General features: G+C 40.2%; 2 protein-coding genes across 5 annotated transcripts; both read right to left on the reverse strand.

Annotated features, from left to right (window-relative positions):
- Positions 1-5,711: 5,711 nt before the first annotated feature.
- Positions 5,712-13,504, reverse strand: thumpd1.L (THUMP domain containing 1 L homeolog). Of its 4 annotated transcripts, none has more exons than XM_018236320.2 (5): positions 12,993-13,504; positions 11,068-11,336; positions 8,641-8,812; positions 7,341-7,589; positions 5,712-6,291 (listed from the first exon to the last, which is right to left on the reverse strand). In XM_018236320.2, exons 2-5 carry the CDS (start codon positions 11,266-11,268, stop codon positions 6,044-6,046), a joined length of 870 nt encoding a protein of 289 aa, XP_018091809.1. In that variant the 5' UTR covers positions 11,269-11,336; positions 12,993-13,504; the 3' UTR covers positions 5,712-6,043. The 4 variants fall into 4 exon arrangements, with proteins under 4 accessions (XP_018091809.1, XP_018091808.1, XP_041432387.1 ...); XM_018236319.2 differs by lacking the exon at positions 12,993-13,504 and adding an exon at positions 12,769-12,950; XM_041576453.1 differs by lacking the exon at positions 12,993-13,504 and adding an exon at positions 11,798-12,137.
- Positions 13,505-18,424: 4,920 nt separating this feature from the next.
- Positions 18,425-22,525, reverse strand: ndufb7.L (NADH:ubiquinone oxidoreductase subunit B7 L homeolog). The gene is given in 3 exon segments (NM_001092228.1): positions 18,425-19,155; positions 19,601-19,769; positions 22,348-22,525. Coding segments are annotated over 3 exon segments (351 nt in total). The 5' UTR covers positions 22,445-22,525; the 3' UTR covers positions 18,425-19,070.
- Positions 22,526-22,620: the final 95 nt, after the last annotated feature.

Below are 22,620 nucleotides of genomic sequence, written 5' to 3' on the forward strand. Positions count from 1 at the left end.
AATCCTCTTCCGGCTTCTTCTTTCTTCAAATTTCCCAGGGAAGATGCATGCACAGTTGAACGAAATAGCCGTCTTTTTAGTTAAAGCTCGGTTTTTTGTTCTGCTGCGCATGCGTCTGCCCCGGGAGATTTGAAGAAAGAAGAAGCCGGAAGAGGATCGATCCGTGGAATAACCCCAGGTCAGTGCAGTTTTCTGCTGATAGGAGCTCCGGCCCGGGGTTTCAGGTAAGTCAATGCAATTATTTGTGGTGCCTAACATTTGGCACCCCCAAGTGGAAGAAGACTTTCCTTCTTCTATAATATGTAATTTTTTCTGGTCTAAAAGCATGGCTTCCTTTTTCTATTTCAAGTCTATTCAGTACAGTGTAGGCTTTGTATGGCAGTTCTAAATTTGCTTCACATTAATTCCTTAAGTGCCAGGAACATTCCTATGATACAATAGAAGCACTGTGTGATAACTGGCCTATTGACAGAAACTCTGCACAATACACGGTAAGCTCTAGAAGGCCCGCCCCTTTGAGTGCACGCATAAGTTATATGATGTATGTATGTCTAATTGTTTAGGAGAAATGATGTAATGGTATATTTGAACGTTGTGTTATGAGTTGAATAATATACAATCGAACTGTGTAAAAAAAAAAAATGCTCTGAAAATAACTTGCCTAACTTAACATTCTGTGCTCATGGGAGGTGCCCGGCACAATTCATTAATTTACACCATACACTATTAACCATCAGTATTAATAAAGCAACTCTATTCAGCTGTAATAACGTTGTGAATTTCTAATTAAGCACCGTCCATTGTGTCTACTCGTTTGCTTGACAATAAAAAGGTGAACATTGGACAGTGTTGAAATAATGGCAAGGCGATGAATAACAGTATATAGTCTTTAGGGCCAAATCCCCGAATCCTTCGAGAGATTCTGCCAAATACCGAACCAAATCCTAATTAGGGGTGGGAAGGGGAAACATTTTTTACTTCCTTGGTTTGTGACAAAAAGTCATGTGATTTCCCTTCCTGTTCCTAATTTGCATATGCAAATTAGGAGTCAGTTCGGCCGGGCAGAAGGATTCAGCCGAATCCTGCTGTAACTGTAGAACTCAACGGTGCGGCTTGAGCCGGCACATCGCCATGCGATGAAACGCATGCGACGTGTCTGATGTCCTGAAGATACAGGAAGTAAGAACTACATTTATCCGACTGTCGGATGAAAACACTGCATCTTCATCCGTCAGATAAATGTAGTTCTTACCTGCGATTTCTCCTTCACTTCCTGTATTCTTCAGGACATCCGACACGTCGCATGCATTTCATCGCATGGCGATGTGCCGGCTTGAGCCACACCGTTGAGTTCGACCCTAAAAGGCCGGAATCCTGGATTCAGTGCATCCTTAGTAGTTTTCAAGGTTTGCTTCCTCGGCTTAACATTTTTCCTGCTCCATGTAGTTTAATCCTTAACCAGTAGCGCTTGAGCAACATGTTTCTCACTAACCCCTTGGATGTTGCACCAGTTATTCCTGGCTTGGAGTAAAGCTTTGGTTGCATAAAAACCAGGTGTACTGCCAAACAGAGCCTCTTGTAGGCTTCCACATTGGTGCAACCAATAGCCAATCAGAACCCATATTTGGCACCCCCAGGAACTTTGCATGCTTCTGTTGCTCTCCACCTTTTTTTTTATTAATTATATCGGAATGTGGCTAGGCTTGGGCGAATTTGACCCGTTTAGTTTTGGCAAAATGTCTGACGCCCATTAAAGTCTACGGGCGTCAACATTTTGTTTTTGCCCCTATGTCTCCTACCATTGAGCCCCTTTCATTGAGTATGGATACAAGATAAAGCCGTTTCAAATCACACCATACATCCTAAAGATCCACTTGAAGCTATTGGCCAGTTCCTGTGCTTCCTTCCCAGAATTCCTTTGTTTTGCAAACCACTACAGATCAGCATCATAATCACAATTGTAATTCCCTATTAATGTCTGTGCTAGTGCATGCATGCAAAAAAGGAGGCTTGTGGGAGCACTCCAAGGGTAAGTAAAATTCGTTAAATACAATAAGTGCTACTGATCTGGCCAAATTAACTGCAGACATACATAAAAGGGGATTGATGAATGCACATTACAAGGTCCCCTGTCTCATACGTAGTCTAGTATCTATCAAGTGCATGTATTTACAGAAATGGGTTTTTAGTTACAAAGTTATGATCATAAAATGAGTTAGCCACTTGCATATATACTAGATTACTTACGAGACGGGACCAGGGAATGTGCATTCATCTTTTTTGGTGCAGGTGCATGTAGCTTCAAAAACAGATGCTAAGCTCCTAATGAAATGGGGGACCAGGGAATGTGCAAAGAAAACGATATTCCTGTATTGTCGTTTTATTTTTTAATGTTGTGTGTAGGTAACACCATAGTAGATTGTTGTAATAAAAAAAAAAAGTGAATATGTTCTTTAGACTGGATTTTCAGTTCTGTTGTGGTTGTTTTGTAGTGGGTTGACGTAAAACATGGAGGACCTGAGGGTTAGGCAGGTTTTGACTAAGAAGGTGAGGTTTTTATTGTTAAATCTTAGGGCAGGACTACACAGCCGATTCCGCCGCTATTCCGACACGCTGCACAAAATCGCAGCCGTCACGTTGGATGCAACAGAAACAAGGTAAGTAATGGCAGTGTCGAATTGTGTCGCATTGTTGATGCGACACGACTGTCGGATGCAGGTGCAGCGTCTGCATCCGACAATTGTCGCGTTGCATCGCATCAATGCAGTGACACGATGCGACAATTGAATTACCTTATTTCCGTCGCATCCGCCGTGACGCCTGCGATTTTGCGTAGCGTGTCGGATCGCGGCAGTCGGCCATGTAGTCCTGCCCTTAAACATGGCCCTTCTCTTTCTTTATGTAATAGTGCTGATCCGCCCATACAAGTAAATATAAGTAATTGATGTGGAGTTGAGTGAGGCAGGGGTCATAAATAGAATATGACTGGGATGAGTTTAGGAAGTAGCATGTTACCAAAGGTTAGATTTATGTGAATACAGGTATGGGATTCATTATACAGAAAGCTTCAAATTAAGTAAAGGCCATCTCCCATTGCTGGAGAGGTTGTGGACAACCTGGAGATTTACCTCATATGTTCTGGCTCTAATCCAAATACTGGGGTGAGATCCCGGCGCTGTTATGCCAGATCACGCTTCAAACACTAGATAAGGATTTTCTTACTTTACTCCTGGGAAAACCCTCTAAACAATTTTCATAGCACATGCAAAAGCTGGTTAATCAGTGGTCACAGCGGCTACTTTGGGTCCACGTGTGTCTGTTGATAGCGGCTGCGTTAGTGCTGCTCTTGCCCCAATGCACTGCCCTATCCCCCACTCCTCTCCAGTTGAGTTGTGTTCTTCGCTAAAGATTTGTGAAAGATTCGGCCGAATATTTAACCACTCTCCATCTGTCACATTTGGAGAATAATAATACTCATGTATTTATTTATTTCAGCTCTGCTTTTAATACTACTATTCCTCAAAAGTTAATTGCCAAGCTTGAGGAACTTGGATTAACTATATCACTCTGAAACCGGATTTTAGATTTTCTCACAGCACGACAGTCGGTAAAGATTGGTAAAAGGAATTCGAACTTCATGAGGCTGCAGGGGTGTTTACTTTTCCCATTGCTTTTCACACTAATGACATTTGATTGCATTGTGGGATCATCAAATTTACACATCAAATTTATTAATGACACAACTGAATAAATCAGATACACAATTAGGAGAGCACTCACCCAAACATAAGAGTCAGGAACCGACCAGAGCAGGCTGTGCCAACAATGCAGACGCCTCCGGATGAAGCGTAGCAATTAGTATCTATAAAAGTCTTTGATCCACGGAGCACTTGACCAGGTCGGAAGTTAAAATGTTTCAATTTATAGAAGATCAAATAACATTAATGAAAATAAACCAACAGTGCATCAAACAAAGCCCATGCTTTACGCGTTTCGTGGCTTCAATGCTAATTCCTCAGAAGCATAGGACAACAGTTCTCTCCCCACCCCTAAATAGTGCAAGAACCCGTAGGTAATTAGAATAAATCAAACCAATTAACCCTAAAAACCCAGAGGTTTTTATACAAAATGAATACAATGAAAGGTTATAGCATTCCCTCAGAGGTTATCGTAACTAATAGCAATTGAAAGCCACGCCAAGGGATGAAAAATAGGGAATAGGGCATGTAAAGTCTAGTATAGAATAAGGCTAGAAATGCTGTATTTTGTATACTAAATATAAACATGAACTTACTACACCACAAGCCTAATCAAACATATAATTTATGCTTTCAAAGTTGGCTACAGGGGGTCACCATCTTGTAACTTTGTTAAACATCTTTGACTAAGAAATGTGCACATGCTCAGTGTGGTCTGGGCTGCTTAGGGATCATCATAAACAAAGCTGCTTGAGTTCTGCATGGCTGGGTTCCCCCTGCTGTTCATAAGTCTGATTGTTTCCCTGCTCAGCAGTTAGGGACCATCTGACAATTCCTATCCACAGCAGTAAATGAAAGGAGAATTTCACTGCATATTTAGGTACACATTTTTTAATGAAAGTATATAGGAGATAGGTTTCTTTTTCATTAAAGAAAGTAAAAATGGGATTTTATTTTTTTGCCTTTACATGCCCTTTAAAGAGGACATTTCATTAAAATGTATTTACATTCCAACATGTTTTATCAGCTAATAGTAAATTGCGCCCCTTTGCAAATAAACAGAGTTTGGATGGTTAAAAAAAATGAAACTGAAACATACATAAATGGATGAATGGGTTTTAATTGGCAAGTAAAAAAAGTGGTTATTTAAACTGCAATGAATTTTATATACAGTAAACACTGCATTACCCCCATAACATCCAGTCGTAACCAGTAAAAAAGCTTTACGTACTAGAAATTCTCACCATCCCTATACAGCACCTTGCTTATACAGAATTAAATCTATATACTGTAAGTCAGCTGCTGTTTTAATTTACTTGTACTCACAGGGTTCATCCAAGAGGGTAAAGAGCACGACTTCTACTGACTTACTGCAACTGAAAGCACAAGTAGCACCAAATGGTAGACAGGAGTTTCTCCTACAAGGAACACATCAAACTCTACTGAGGGAGGTGGGAGTTAATGCAGACATAACACGTTTATATGTATAATTTTATATATATTGTACTATTATGCACTGTACAGCTCTGCAGCTCCTTAACAGCACTTTACAAATAAAGTTATACATACATACGTTTGCATCATATGTATTGTGCTTATGTTAAACAAGTATAGCAGTGTCCTTTAAAGAAAAACTATACCCCCCAAAATGAATACTTAAGCAACAGATAGTTTACATCATATTAAGTGTCATATTAAAAAATCTTACCAAATTGGTATATATATTTAAGTAAATCTTGCCCTTTTACATCTCTTGCCTTGAGCCACCATTTGGTGATGATCTGTGTGCTGCCTCAGAGATCACCTGACCAGAAATACTGCAGCTCTCACTGTAACAGTGTTGAAGCGAAAGACAGAACTCTGTCTGTTAATTGGCTTATGTGACCTAACAAGTATGGTTTGTCGGTATGTTTGTGTGCACCGTGAATCATACGATCCCAGGGGGCGGCCCATATTTTTTAAAATAGCAATTTTCTATTTATGATTACCCAATGGCACCTACTACTAGAAAAGTATATTATGAAAATGGTTTATTTACATGAAGCAGGGTTTTACACATGAGCTGTTTTATGCAGTATCTTTTGATAGAGACCTACATTGTTTGGGGGGTATAGTTTTCCTTTAACAGTGATGGCACATGGAATGTTTTGTCACCTGCACTAAATGCCCTCCAATGTGGGTGACAAAACAGGTGAAAATACCTTTGTATTGCAGTCAAACCTAATCACTACCAAAATGCAGGATTTAGTGCAGGTCACAAACGTCAATCATCCTAAAAGGCAAACACCACACAACATAAAAGAGTTTAAATTTGCTAAAGACCCGCTGCCCCATCATATAAAGTTCTAGCTGTCTGTAGCATGTTGAGTGTCTTGAGTTTCCTTCTCATTCTCATCTTTGTTCTCCTTTGTGGGCTGTTGTGGTTCATGCTCATTACTGCTCTTCACCACCTCCTGCACATTGTACTTCCTGAACATGGTATAGTCCTTCACAACACTAAGGCAGCAGACATTCTTTATGATTTCAACTATGATAGTGTACTCCGGGTTACTCAAATCCACCTTGTTTTCTGGGTTCTGGCTTGCAACAATCACTAAAACAAATTCAAAGATTACATTTTAAAAAAATTAGCCTCTACAAAGAAATACATAAGAAATAAATTAATGACCCCCCCCACCCTAGAGTCCTGCATTGGGTCGAGTACCCAGAAAAAAAGCAGGCACCCTGCGGAATGAGGGGAGGATTTTTAAGGTGCGGGTATAGCCGCAGATTGCAGGTCTCATCTAAATTTCTTATCTTATGTAAAACTGTCTATATCTTACTCCTTTTTAAAGTTTTACACAACTAGTTTCTGTCCCCACCCACTTTTGATGGCGTCACTTCCAGTTTGCAGCACCATCACTTCCTGTTTGATGGTGGTCGGCGGGTTGCGGATAAGGCAGTTGTGGGTCCGGGTTGGGTAGCAGATCAAAGTGGGTAAATATGCGGGTTGCGGGTTTGGGTCTTAGAAACTGGTTCCGTGCAGGACTCTACCCCACCCACCAACTGGCAACACCAAACTTGGCTACTCTGTGGCATCACATTCCTCCAACCGGTTACTGGTTTGTCAGAGCATAGTATTGGAAAAAAATATAGAACATTTTTAATTTTGTTTTATATATATATTTTTAAAATAAAACTCAAGTACAGGTATGGGATCCGTTATCTGGAAACCAGTTATCCAAAAAGGGAGAAATTACAGAATGCCCTTCTCCCATAGACTTCATTTTATCCAAATTTTTAAAAAAATATTTCCTTTTACTCTGTAATAATAAAACAATACCTTGTACTTGATCCAAACTAAGATATCATTAATCCTGCCTATTGGGTTTATTTAATGTTTACATGATTTTCTAGCAGACTTAAAGTATGAAGATCCAAGTTACAGAAAGATCCGTTATCCAGAAACCCCCAGGCCCTTGAGCATTCTGGACAACAGGTCCCATATCTGTACTTTAATTTTAATTTAATTTTAAATTTACTTTAATTCATCCCAATGATGAAAGGCAGTGCCGGTGTCATAATAAGCAGATAAATATTCAACAAAGTGAAGTGAGTGGAAAGTGAATAAAACTCAGCCCCGATGCCCTTATGGAGCAATACCTGCTAGTTCCTTGATCACTTCTTCTCTGTTCATATGGTTGTTGTTCCGGGCTTTATAGGCAATCTGAAAGGTTCCCTTGTTGGGAGATTTGAACCAGGGTGCAACAAATGTCTCAGCATATTTCTTCAAGTCCTCCAGAAAAGCCTTACATGTACCAGAGACTGGCAGCATGCGGAGGATGACCCTGGTCTTCTTCTTCTTGGTTGTGTACATGTCTTTAAATATGTGATGCACTAACTTCTCAGGCTCTGAAATCAGCCAGGGCATGTTTACATTACATTACTTTACTGACAATAAAATGAAAAGATGCACAGATGTTTAATACTGCAAGAGTCCTAGGAAGTTAAATTAAAGGTATAGTGCATGCTCTGTTTCAATATGCAGAGTCTGCAGAAGGTTGGCAGATTTGCCCACATCACATCTGGTTTGGAGCTCCCTGGTGAGTTGTGTCTGTACAGCCGTTTTGTACCTGCCTATCAGTGAGCATGCTCCTGGTCAGAGATTGCCACAGCGAGTCTTAAACTGGATATGATTCATACAAAGATGGTGGCCACCAACTCCACAGCTCAACTCTGCATTGAGAAAAATATTTCTATATGGAGCACAATGCAGCAAAAATGCAGACTTGTCTATATCACCCGCACCTGCAGAGTTCTCTCCCTTCAACCTACGACAAAACACACAGCTGCCCTGAGCACTGAAAGGAATTGTTCAGTATGAAAATAGAAACTGGGTAAATAGATAGCCCATGCAAAGTAAAAAATATTTTTATTATAGTTAGTTATCTGAAAATGTAATGTATAAAGGCTGGAGTGACTGGATGTGTAACATAATAGCCAGAACACTACTTCCTGCTTTGCAGCTCTCTTGGTTTCCACTGACCAGGCAGTAACCAATCAGAGACTTGAGGGGGGGGCACATGGGCCATAACTGTTGCTTTTGAATCTGAGCTGAATGCTGAGGATCAATTGTAAACTCACTGAACAGATATGTACCATGTGGTTCCCCTTAAATTCACTGACTAACTCAGAGTTAGAGAGCTGCAAAGCAGGAAGTAGTGTTCTGGCTATTATGTTAGACATCCAGTCACTCCAGCCTTTATACATTACATTTTCAGCTAACTAACTATATTAGAAATGTTTTTATTTTGCACAGCCTATTTACCCAGTTTTTATTTTTACACTGAACTGTTCCTGTAACACTTTTTGAGGGGACAGGGGTGTTATAGTTGCTTTTGCACAGCATAGTAACAGTGCTGGAAGCAATGACAAAAATCATGCATGTCTCACAAAAACTCACCCACATTCAATGTCCTAATAAAAACAACATTGTTTGCTCCACTTTCCACAGACTGAAATCTCCGTAGGTTTTTCTCTGTTGAAGTGCGGATCTGATTGACCTCTTTCTTTAGTGCCGCCTCTGCATCGTCATCTTCCTCACTTTCTGACAGCCCATCGTCTTTCTCACTTAGCTATGCAAGAGATTGTTATAAACATATATTGCAGTGTATGGTTTATCTGTTTGGTCAGGTCTGCCAACATCTTTCCTACAGCTTCCCGTGGGACTTTGTTAGACTTTCATACTGTACTGTTCTGTATTGTGCATGGGCCAAGTCTGAAGAGAGCAGGGGATGCATGGAAAGCAAGGGGAAGATAGCAGTGACTCTCTGGCCATAAAAGGGAAGCAATTAGAGTCAATGCTGGTTGCCTAAGCCAGGCATGTCCAAAGTCAGACCCGAGGGGCCAATTGCAACCCGTTTTCAAATTTACACCGGCCCGCAGCCTCCATCATAAAATTAATAATAATTTTTACCTGCCAGAACAGTGCGATCAGGCTGCGTGATTCCTTTTTTAAATGATGTTAATGGGTCAAAGAATGTCAGGCTGAATGGTCGGCCCCCAAACATTTTCACCTCACCAAATCTGGCCCTCATTGTAAAAAGTTTGGACACCCCTGGCCAGGGGCACACGGGCAGATTTAGTCGCCTGGCGACTTACCCTAACCCTCATTTAAATGAACACATACAAAGACACAAAATAACTTTATCATCAATTGGCAGGTAAATTAAAAAAAAATTGCAATCAGTAAAGACTTTGTGTTTGACTAAAATCTTTCTATTGACACTACAGAAGTGTTTGATAGCAGAGTAACAAGAGAACTAGCAGTTCTTCATCAGCTGGTGTACTAAAAATACCAGCATCCATACTGGCAGAAAAGTCAACAGCAAAAACAGAAGGGTGGTGCAACCTAGCACTAGAATACACATAAGCCCCAACATTCTCCAGTAAATGAGTAGACTAAGAAAAAAAAAAAAATGTGCCCTACAATGTTTGCTGAAATCACTGCAGACTGTTTCCAGGTGCTTCTTGTAGAACGTGCAGCTTAACATATATGAGAATATTAAGAAGGCCCATCCTACACACCTTCCACACAGAAATCAAAGAAAAGAACATTACGGTCCATGATTTTGTGTTGTATTGGTCAGCGATTACCTTGCAGAATCAAGGCGTGCACCCCTAGCCCTTCCTAGCTATAGTCAGGTGATCCCACTGGTGTCTAATAAAAGGGCAGCCAAGTTTGGGAGTTTTACTTTGAAAGCAGCTAGTAAGTTGCAGGTAAAACGTAGTCCCTTTGTAAAATGTATAATGAAGCAATAGAGGGGGTTGTTTGCCTCTAAATTAACATTTAGTATGATATAGAGAGTGATATTCTGAGAAAATTTGTAATAGTTTTCATTTTTTATTATTGGTGGTTTTGGAGTTATTTAGCTTTTTATTCAGCAGCTCTGCAGTTTACAATGTCAGCAATCTGGTTGCTAAAATCCAAATGACCCTAGCAACCATGCATTGATTTAAATATGAGACTGGAATATGATGAGTAATAAAAAGTAGCAATAACATTAAAGGTGTAGCCTTACAGAGCATTTGTTTTTTAGCTGGGGTCAGTGACCCCCATTTGAAAGCTGGAAAGAGTCAGAAGTGAAAGGCCAATAATTAAACTATAGAAATAAATAATGAAGACCAATGGGAAATCTGCTTAGAATTAGCCATTCTGTTAAATACTTAAAGTTAACTTAAAGGTGAACCACCCCTTTAATGAATCAGATGCAAGTTGACTGTAGGACTGGCCATACCGGGGATGACTTTGACGTAGTTGGCCATCTTAAATATATTGTAATATATGGACAAACAATCCCTGTTTTGTTTAAAGGGTAAGGCATTTTTAGTAGCTTAAGGCACAAAATGTCTCAATGCCTTAAATATATTGATAATGGGTTGAGTGCAGAGGACTCTTGTATTTGTCTATATAAATAGGCCATATTATTTATAATACAGTGAGCCCAAGAAGCCACAGGCCCAGAATAAAGAGCAGGTCTAGGTCGGCTTACAACAGTCCCTCTGGCATTTGCCATTCAGGTCCCGGTGGGCTCCTAATAGGATTGCTCCAATAAACAAGGCCCTTGTCTCCTCCTGTATCAGTCAGTATGTCTATGTAATGTGCATGGTTGATGTGCTTACTCTATTCTGCTGTCCTGCACAATATTTTGGTGCTTGTTAATAATATTACATTTGCCTTGTAAAGTTATTATCTGTGTAAACTCATAACATTCAGCTGTGGGACTGAAGAAATGTCTACATGTAACAGATTTAATTAGTAATGTTGAAGGCTGCTGTTAATACCCAGGGAAATGATTGACTGACAGATAAGCGGATGTGCTGCTTATACCTTTTCCGGACCATACATGTGATCCCCGTATTCATTGAGTAGGCTGTAGGCTTCTGCTACACACTTGCGCTCGTTCATGTTACAGGTGATAAGGATCCCTTGCATTCCAACCTCAAGATCATGCCGGCGCTTCTGCCTCTTGGCATTGCCACAGAACTGAGACTTGAATCTCTTCTTGCCCTTCTGCCCCTCTGAGCTCATGTTGGTGTGGAAGAATGAAGGTGTTCCTGATGCCAAGGACACAGCTGCAATATTGTACAGATGTAGCTCTACAATGGATTCAAATCAGACGTCAGTCTCTAGGCAAGTTTCTTTCTACTGACAAATTCCTTGACTACTTGGTGATCAGACTAATCGGAAAATGACCAGCAGGTGGCGCTGCTGTAACAACATTCATTCATATTAACAATAAGTGTATTCTTTAATATCTTGGAATAAAAAAATAAATAAATAATGAATGTACATTGCAAAAGTTCTTAGAATAGCACACTCATCCATTTTGCATTTGCTTATTTTTAAGGTTTACTTATTCTTTAACAATCATACTTATGCCAGCATCACATACATGAATCGTGCCAATAACATATTAAAAACTATTACAGCACAAAGTGTGGTTTTTTTTCCTGCTAAAAAGAAATTAAATGAAATTCAGAAAAGGATTCGAATAAAGGAAACAATTTAGTAAAGTAGGGATAGAAAGTACATTAAAAGCAAAGGCTTCAAGACTCACTTAACAATGTGACCTTCTACAATTCTGTTGTCCAATGCTTGACTAGCAATCCTCATTGGTCACATGTGTATATGTGTATGATTGCTTGTTGCTGGCATAACTGTAGCTGGGGAAACGTTGCCACTGTTCTCCTATGCAAAATGGCAGAATAATTCCCAGCAGGGCATTGCCCCTCTGTAGATACATGGCATTAGTTCTGAAGCACAACTAAGCGCTACACAGTTTCTCCGGTGTTTCTCCAGCAGTATTCTGCACTGAAATCCGTTTCTCAAAAGAGCAAACAGATTTTTTTTTATATTTCATTTTGAAATCTGACATGGGGCTAGACATATTGTCAGTTTCCCAGCTGCCCCAGTCATGTGACTTGTGCTCTGATAAAACTTCAGTCACTCTTTACTGCAAGTTGAAGTGATATCACCTCCCTCCCGCCAGCAGCCTAACAACAGAACAATGGTAAGGTAACCAGATAGCTCCCTAACACAAGATTACAGCTGCCTGGTAGATCTAAGAACAGCACTCAATAGTAAAATCCAGGTCCCACTGCGACACATTCAGTTACATTGAGTAGGAGAAACAACAGCCTGTCAGAAAGCAGTTCCATCCTAAAGAGTTGGATCTTACTGAAAAGCACATGACCAGGCAAAATGACCTGAGATGGCGCCTACTACTAAACAAATACACTTGCTGGTTCAGGAATGAAATTTTATATTGTAGAGTGACTTATTTGCAGTGTAAATTAGAAATAAAAACTACCCCATAAAAATCATGACAGAATCCCTTTAAGCCTGGTCACACACTGATATTTGAGGCAGACAAGTCTCCAGTCTGTGTCCAATAAACACACGGCTACACAGGCGACTCCAGCACGTGTGTGCACTGCGTTCTCACTGACAGACACAGATCACTGCTCGGCTGATATACGGTTAAAGCGCATGATCACACAGAACACCATTATGGGAATCAGTCACTACCTTATCTATGCAGTCAGCAAGTAATCTTCTTGTTACTGTGAGCATGGAGGGGGTGGGATTTGGAACGTGAGTTGAGAGCCAAACATGGGCGCCCCGTCATTGGTTTAGTGAGTGGAAAGGCGGGATGCAGCGAACCATAGAGCGCCGGATTAGACAGGCGAGAGCTCTGGTTGGGTAATTTGCCAGGATTTCTGACCAATCAGCAAGGAAGAGAGCGGACATACCTCTAACCGGAAGTCAAGCGTGTCATCTGCTGCGTCTAGTTCCTAGTGGCGTTCGTCCTCCTGCACGTTACGTACAGCGTCATCATCAGGTGGTATATATAAATAAAGCGATTAGTGCCTGTACCCGGACGGGTAGTGTAGCAAGACTACTCAATGTTCTCCAATGGTGCGCCGGTGCTTAACGGACTCCTTAGTTTGTGTGCTACAGTCAGACCGGGCAATTAACTAGAATAACAAGGGCAAGACTAGAACAGTGGGGGAAACAGAGTCCTGACAGCAGAACAATTTACGCCTCAACACTTGAAAAATAGAAAGAGCCATAAATAGCAGCACATCCAGTTTACACAATTTGGCAGGTTATAGAAAGTTTGAACACATTTCTGGGGGTTTTAGGGTCAGGTTTTACCTGTTCTTACAGTTTTGCTAATAAGGTGAAATGCCCGAGTCTTAATTCTCCTAAGAGACGTGCTTATCTTAAATAGTTACAAATGTATCTAAGTGCAGCTGCTGGGTATTAGGGGGCTCTCTGCCATCAGCCTCTTATTTAATTATACATTTCAGAAACCTAATACCTTTTTCTGGCATCAGTGCAGGAAATCAAAGAGAAACTCAGGATATTTCAGTAACAATCCATGAATGCGGGTTGAGCTGTCAAAATTGTAACTGTCTCACTCAAAACGGGACAGTTGGGAGGCATTACATGGCTATAACAAGGGCAAGGGTTGTTCACCTTCAAACACCTAGGGGCACATTTACTAAGCTCGAGTGAAGGATTCAAAGTAAAAAAACTTTGAATCTCAAAGTTTTTTTTGGGTACTTCGACCATTCGATAGTCGAAATACTGTCTCTTTAAAAAAAAAAAATTTGACTACCTAATTCGCCACTTTAAAGCTACCGAGCTACAATGTTAGCCTATGGGGACCTTCCCCATAAGCTTTCTAAGCTTTTTTTGATAGAAGGAAAATCCCTTGATCGATGGATTAAAATCCTTCGCTCAAAGTATTTGCGGTAAATCCTTCGACATTCGAAGTATTTTAATTTGATGGTTGAATATCGAGGGTTAATTAACCCTCGATATTCGACCCTTAGTAAATGTGCCCCCTAGTTGTTTTCAGATAGTTCACCAGAAATAACAACCTTTTCAAATTACTTTCTATGTGTGAAGCTTTTTCTAATATTGACTTGTAAAGTGTCATTTTTCAACTTCTAAAGCAGCTCTGGGGGTCAACGACCCTATAAACTGTTCTAAATTGAAACATTTAGTTGATACATTTCTTATCTTTGTTCCTGCAGGGTAGAATCTCTGGGTTTCATTACAAGCAGCGGTTACAATTGATACAATAGTTGCTAATACTCCAGAGATGCTGCTGAGAAATATATCAACTAAATGTTGCAAAATTATAACAGTTCAGAGTCTGCACCTGAATTACTGAGCTGCCAGATTCAAACAGCAGAGAGAGGAAAAATCAACTTTAAACGTAATTTTTTTTTTTTTTTTAAAAAACGGTAAAAAATGGAAAGTGATTGAAAAAAGTCTTTATTTCTGGTGAGCAATCTGAAAACAATTGAACTGAAAAAAGTGTTTGGAAGGTGAACAACGACTTTAATAGTTGAAAGGGGCCGAATACCTATAATAACTATATTAGTGGAGAAAATATAGATCTTAAAGGGGCCAAATAACTGTAATAACAAGGGTAGGACTATTTTAGTGGAGAAAATATAGACCTCACAGGGGCCAAATAACTAATAACAAGGGTAGGACTAATTTAGTGGAGAAAATATAGACCTCACAGGGACCAAATAACTATAATACAAGAGTACCTGCATCTTCTCGCTCTGTACACTACTTCTGTGCTTCCTTCTTTTTCCAAGACAGAATCTTTGGGAGCAGAGGAGGAGTGTAACTTCCCCAGTCTGAACCACACCCAACCCAAATGGTTGGACAGATTTCAACCCAAACCTGCCAAACTGGCCAGCACATCACTACTGTACATGATAGCATTGCTGTAAAGGGCAAGTAAACCTTAAAATAAAACATTGCCTAATAAAAGAAATAATAATTCTAAGCAACTTTGCAATATACATTTATTAAACATTTTCAGTGTTTTTAAAGTTATTTGTAAAAACATTTGCTATTGAAAACAGAATTTGCTTAACTCACTGTTGTTACTGTTTAAACAATGTTGCAAAAGTCCTAGTTCCCCAGCAGGGTCTGTTAAACAGCTGCCTAGTCTCACATTGTATCAACAGTCTGAGCTACCAGGACAGAGAATAGAAAGGGACAAACACTGCTTTCAATAGCAATACACATACAAATAACTTAAAAACCCTAGAAAATTTGTAATGAATATATATTGCAAAGTTGGGGGGGGGGGTTGCATTCCCTTTAAACCCTCCGAGATTAGTACATGTAAGGGTTACTGTTCTTTCATAATGGGTCAGTGATCATTCTTGGATTCAGTTCCAGGACGATGTGTTTAGGGATGCACCAAATTCAGGATTCAGCTGTATCCTTCTGCCAAACCGAACCAAATCCTTCTTTGCATATTCTAATTAGGGGCGGGGAATCGCGTGACTTTTTGTCACAAAACAAGGAGGTAAAAAGTTTTCCCCTTCCCACCCCTAATTTGCATATGCAAAGGATTCAGTTCGGTATTCAACAGAATTTTCGCAAAGGATTCAGTGGTTCGGCCGAATCCAAAGTAGTGGATTCGGTGCATCCCTAGTTGTGATACCCTTAAAAACTACCGTACTCTAAAAGTGGTTTTGACATTTGTACAGACATTACTCTCTAATCATGTTTGGATAAAAAATATAACGGCTGCAATTTGTTCATTTAAAGGAGAATTCAACCTATAATAAAAAAAAAACCCTGCCCCTTACCCTGGGTAGATCCCCCTCTCTCTCCACCCCCCCAGCCTACCAGCCCCCCCCAGGCAAATGCCCCTAATTTTTTACTAACCCTTCCGTGCAGATTCTGGCCTCGGAGTTCACGGCAGCCATCCTCTTCTTCTCCGGTAATCTTTGTGTCTTGACTGAAGTTTCCGTAAAATGAAGAAAATGTCTGTTGTGGATCCCCGCAAATATACACCCACACCCCCTTATGTTAACTCAGCATAAATGGCTTATATATAAAGGAGAAACAACAATAACCTTAATGCACTGAATCCTGGATTTGGTTAGAGATGCTGCTAACTCCTGGCACTTTTTGCAGGTTTCTGGAAAAATTCTCAGTGTTCAGCTGAATGAATTAAAGTCATGCAATTTTAAAGCACTGTACAACTGAACATGACAATTCATTGGCTACAGGTGATGTCATTTTTTAGTTATGAAAATATGAATATGCAAATTAGGGTTTGTATTTGTTTCAGGATTTAGCCTTTTGTAATCATGATGGATTTATTGCACCGTATCTCATTTATATCCTCTGTTCCGCCTACATTTGCTCCCCCTTTCCTCTCTACCTTTACAACAGGAATGGCATTTGCCCAGAAGTAAGGGGGATCTGCCCTATTTATTGGTGCAGAAAAAGGTTTTGACTTGAAAATAGTCCTTAACTGGACAAATTGTCTATGTGGAACAAGATGACACCTCAGGATGAATTCAAATATTTTGATACAGTTCACCTGTGGGAGCCAAGAAAATAGCTTACAGACTATCCAAAAAGTAGTAGTAGTTTTTGCTGCCAAAGGTATGATCAGATAAGAATACATATACCCTTAAGGTGGTTCTCCTTCATGGTAACTTTTATTATGTTATAGAAAGACCAGTTCTTAGAAACTTTTCAATCGGTCTTCATTATATTTTTTATTGTATTTAAATTGTTTGTCTTTTTCCCAGACTGTTTCCAGCTTTCAAATGTGGGTCTCTGACCCCATCTAAACAACCAATGCTCTGTAACGCTACATATTTATTGTTATTGCTACTTTTATTACTCATCTTTCTATTCAGTTCCAGTCTCTTATTCAAATCATTGCATGGCTGCTAGGGTAAATTGGACCTTAGCAACCATATTGCTGAAACTGCAAACTGTAGAGCTGCTGAATATAAAGCTAAATAATTCAAAAACGAATATAAAGCTAAATAACTCAAAAACCACAAATAATAATAATAATAAAAAAAAAACAATTGCATATTGTCTCAGAATATCACTCTCTACATCATACTAAAAATTAAGACTTAGATAAAGGAACCCTTGATAGTAAAGGATCTATGACTACTAGTTATTTTTTTAATGTTGATGCTTGTTCTGTGCTTTGCAAACAGATAGTACCACTAAGGCAGGGGTAGGCAACCCACGGCTCCGGAGCCTCATGCGGCTCTTCATTCAGCTTGCTGCGGCTCGGTCATGTTTCCCATGCCGGCCTCGCACCTGCTGGCGGCTTCTTGAGTGCGAGACCGCGGTTAGCTTACCGTGGTCGCACAATCAGGAAGCCACCAGCAGGTGCGAGGACTGTATAGACGTCCCAGGATTGACAGGCAAGACTGAGCCGCAGCAAGATGATTCATCATGGTCCTTACCATGGTCACACACTCAAGACAAGAGAGGGATGATCAGCATGGAGCTTCAGAAACAGAAGTCACATTAAACAGATGAGAACACTAACATTTAATAGGCCTATTCAGTGTTTAATTTATTTCAAAGTGCACACTGCACTTCTGTTTGTTGTATTCTGTTGTAACAGTTAAAATTAAAAAAAGGTTACAACTTTTAAAAGTTTATAAGCTGTGTTATGTTTTGCAGCTCCAGACTATTTTTCTTTAGTGGACGAGGGGGGCAAAATGGCTCTTTTGATAGTAAAGGTTGCTGACCCCTGCACTAAGGGATCCCATATAACAGCCTTCTGTGTGTCCCAAGTGTAGAACTACAGCCAAACAAATCGAATACCAACACAGAGTACTATAAAAGTTACTCTTTTGCACAAAGTTATACGGACTTCCATAAAGTTCAGCCTTGTAAGTAAATCTTACCCTTTAGGTGAGCCTGAAGAATATGTGTAAACCCCCATCTAAAACATCCATTTGCCTTTCCAATAATCTATATTGAACAGGAGAATTCCTTGCTGGCCCTTCCTGCTGCTAACTGCCATCGCTTGCTACATCTGTTTGTTGTACTCTATGGGGTATATTTATCAAAGAGTGAAGTTAGAGATCAATACAGTCCACTAGTTCGAAATTCTGCCACTCATTTATTTTCTATGGGATGTTTAAAAAGTACTTATCAATGGGTGAAAGTGAAAGTTCACCTATTGATAATTATGCCTGTATATGCCATAGAAATGAATGGAGAGTGGCAAAATTTCGCTAACAGACTGTGGCGATCTCTAACTTCACCCTTTGAGAAATATACCCCTATGGCTTGGTACTAACCTCACAGGGTATTTAGAAAAAGGGTTTGGTCCCCAGAGCTAAAGGAAGAGGATAATTGCAACTTTTGTCTTGTTTTATTATTAATATGTAGTTATGAAGTGCCAACATATTTTGCAGCTCTGTACAATAGGTTACAGTACACATTGCACATACAGAGATGACACAAACAACTGTGTTTATCAAGAGATTTATAGCTTGTTTTATATAAGAAGGCACTTTTCATATTTCCAAGTCTCTACTTACAACATAGCTGCGGGAATGGGATGTATATGTGATATCAATGTACTCACAAGCCATGTGACATTCAGATTTATATTTCTGCTTCTACCTGTGTGATATTATGAGCTGAGAAGTGCAATTTACTAGTGCATTTTGGAATAAACAATAAAAGGGCTACATTTAGACGGGACCACAGTGTCACGCATTAACATTAAAATGCACCAATTATATGTTAGGTTCATAGAAGTTACATATTGCATATACTGTGTATTTTGGTGGTGGTTTTACTATGGATACGCTAAAACTCACACTGACATTTTGAAACTCTTTGTAGGAGCTGTGAGCAGAATTAGGTGCTCTTCCTGCTGAATTGTGCTTAGTACAGAAGAATATGCAAGCTTGCAGGATTTTATGATCCTCAGAAACAAACTTTATTTCTTTAAGTTAAAGGCTCAAATACTTGATGATTAGAAAGAAGAGAGAGCAGATTTATGCTGCCTCCACTTGTTCTGCTTTTCTCTGTCGCACCATGAGTCTCCTCTCACGCTCATATTGCTTCATGCGCTGAACATAACTGCAATAAAAATATCAGAGTGAGGGTGTAATAAGTCAGTTAATTAGGGTTCACAAAAATGACTCAGTGCCGCATATACAGCAGGTACTCACTGCCATACATACAACACTAATGGCCACATATACAGAAGATACGCTCTGCCATAGATACAACACTAACCCCAATATGTAATAAATGGCACTAAGTTTGCCCAGTAACAGTAACCCATAGCAACCAATAAGATGCTTGCTTTTAAACAGATGACCAGTAAAACCTGCCAGCTGATTGACTGCTATGGGTTACTGAACCTGGGCAAAGTTAGTGTCTTTAATTACATAACACTAAGTGCCACATATACAGCAGGGACCCTCTGCCATAGATACAACACTAAGTGCCACATATACAGCAGCTACTCTCTGCCATAGATACTCAGTGCATCCATTCCCCACAACCAGTCTGCACTTACTCTTCATGCTGGCACTGGTCCCACTCATGGCGCTCATGTTTGCAGGCCAGGAAATTGGGCCACATATCCCTTTTGCATTTCATCAGCGTGATAAGATGGTGGGCACAATAATCCCTCTGCTGCAGCGGCACCTGTGCCAGGTTCATTTGCTCCTGAGATGCCACCATAACTGAGTGAAGGAGAAGAATGCATTACTACTGCAACCATAATAGACAACCTTTATTTTTATTAGTTTCCAAGAAATATATCAAAGTAAACAAGATAAAAAAAGAGAAAGAGATATAGGTTTCAATTAAGGAGTAGATTAGGTTAGGTCAGGGGTCCCCAACATTTTTCACATTTTTCAGGAGCAACATTTAGACGTAAAAAGAGTTGGGGAGCAACACAAGCATGAAAAATGTTCCAAAATGGTGCCAAATAAGGGCTGTGATTGACTATTGGTAACCCCTATGTGGACTGGTAGCCTATAGGAGCCTCTGTTTAGCAGTACATCTGGTTTTTATAAAACCAAAACTTGCCTCTAAGCCAGGAATTCAAAAATAAGCACCTGCTCGGAGGCCACTGGGAGCAACATCCAAAGGGTTGGGAAGCAACATGTTGCTCATGAGCTACTGGTTGGGGATCACTGGGTTAGGTAGTGATACATTAACAGCAAACCATGCATATAAGCATGCATATTAAAGAATGAATAAAGGATTGACCATAATAAAGAGTTGTGCTAAAGGGTCCATTCAGTTTAAAAATAAAAACTGGGTAAATTGATAGGCTGTGCAAAAAAATGTTTCTAGTATAGTAAGTTAGCCAAAAATGTAATGGATAAAGGCTGGAGTGACTGGATGTATAACATAATAGCCAGAACACTTCTTCCTGCTTTAGAGATCTATAACTTCTTAGTTAGTCAGTGACTTGAAGGGGGGGGGCACACAGGACATTCATGTTCAGTTAATTTTCTTTTGATCTTAGCATACAGGTTAGATTTAAAAGCAAACTTTAACAGGTTTGTCTCATATGCCCCCCCCCCCCCTTCAAGTTACTGACTGGTAACCAATCAGTTGAAACCAAGAGAGCTGCAAATCAAGTAGTATTCTGTTATGTTAGACATCCAGTCACTCCAACCTTAATAGATTACATTTTTGGACAACTAACTATATTAGAAATATTTTTTATTTTGCACAGCCTATCTATTTACCCAGTTTCTTTTTTACACGGACCTGTTCCTTCAAGGCAGGCGATTCCTCTCTTTATTGTGGAATTGCAAAGTCCCACATAGTATCCGTGTATTTGCCAATACGGTACAGTGTGTATGAAACTTTAAAATATAATCTAACTTTGCATTTTCAGTGGCCACATGGCTACCTTTCATGTTTATCTACAAAAGGCTTTGGCTGGGGGATGGAAGGGTGGACAAGTATGTCGTACCCCCAACTGACGAGTATCTCGATATCTGGCAACGATTTTAACTTTATTATAACAGGCAGAGGTGCTGGCTGAATTTTACAGTCCAATTAATCACAAATGCCGCTGCTTCTAAATTTCCAAAGTGGCAGCCAAACAACTGCGTAACAGGATTCACTATAAACCTAGTGAGCCTACTAGTGCTGTTTCCCATTGTTGTTTTTATAGAAATAAAGTGTGAACAGTTAAGCAACAAACGGATTTACTTCAATTGTAACAATGTGGGGGCAGTGCAATTTATTTATAATCAGTGTGCTTCCCCCCCCCCCCCCCGCAGTGTATATTTCCCCCTCAACTTGTTATATTTATCCCGGTTAAAGCCAAACAAGTACCTAAGGTACAGATCAGCTGCCTGACTATGACACACACCTTCCCCACTGTATCTGTTGGAGTCTTATTCCATCCAAACACTGCACATCAATCTCCCAACACAGCTAAAACCACAGGGACACATGATGACATATTTACATTTATGGGAAGAACATCCTGAACTGCCAGATGTGGTGACTGGTGGAGTCAGAAACTGCTGAAACTCCAGGGTAGTTAGCATGGGCAGTCCCCCATGTACACACTATACTGCTGTGTGGGGAGTGACCCCCCTATTACACATGCTACTTCTGTATATAAATAAATATATGCCAATAATATACCATGACTTGCCCTATGTATATACATATACCAACCCCAGATACTGCCTTCTGTGCATACCCATATATTTTTCCCATATACACATGATACTGCCTTCTGTGCATACCAATATATCTTCCCCCATATACACAGGATACTGCCTTCTGTGCATACCAATATATCTTCCCCCATATACACAGGATACTGCCTTCTGTGCATACCAATATATCTTCCCCCATATACACAGGATACTGCCTTCTGTGCATACCAATATATCTTCCCCCATATACACAGGATACTGCCTTCTGTGCATACCAATATATCTTCCCCCATATACACATGATACTGCCTTCTGTGCATACCAATATATCTTCCCCCATATACACAGGATACTGCCTTCTGTGCATACCAATATATCTTCCCCCATATACAGGATACTGCCTTCTGTGCATACCAATTTATCTTCCCCCATATACACAGGATACTGCCTTCTGTGCATACCCATATATCTTCCCCCATATACACAGGATACTGCCTTCTGTGCATACCCATATATCTTCCCCCATATACACATGATGCTGACATCTGTATTTACCTGTATATGCCGCCCCCCTTACCCAAATGTCAATGACAGTCTATACACAAGCTCCCTTGCAGGCTCTCACCTCTCTCTGGTAGGACCCCCGGCTCTGGGCTAGCCGACATATTATAGGGGTCCGGCTCCGGTTCCCCCCAGTATCTCCGGGCAAGGTGGGCTCCCATTCTCTCCAGTCACCTTGGGTCACAGTTGAGCCTTGTCCCTAGTAGCGATTCGTCCCCGCGTGACGTTATATGTTCGTCATCTGACGCGTGTGTTAAAGTAGAACAGTGCGCATGTGCACAATATAGGCTCTTTTTTTAATATGCAAAGCTTTATTTGTACAACAAAAACACAGTAG

Source organism: Xenopus laevis, chromosome 9_10L (assembly GCF_017654675.1).
Source record: "Xenopus laevis strain J_2021 chromosome 9_10L, Xenopus_laevis_v10.1, whole genome shotgun sequence".
In the NCBI taxonomy this organism is placed as follows: Eukaryota; Metazoa; Chordata; class Amphibia; order Anura; family Pipidae; genus Xenopus; species Xenopus laevis.

What these genes read in the sequence shown, in the direction of transcription:
- thumpd1.L (XM_018236320.2), bottom strand. Translation starts at nt 11,268, where the DNA reads ATGAGCTCAGAGGGGCAGAAGGGCAAGAAGAGATTCAAGTCTCAGTTC. An exon ending in ACATGTATGGTCCGGAAAAG is followed by an intron (nt 8,813 to 11,067) that starts GTATAAGCAGCA and finishes TCTCTTGCATAG; the next exon opens with CTAAGTGAGAAAGACGATGG. An exon ending in TATTAGGACATTGAATGTGG is followed by an intron (nt 7,590 to 8,640) that starts GTGAGTTTTTGT and finishes GGCTGATTTCAG; the next exon opens with AGCCTGAGAAGTTAGTGCAT.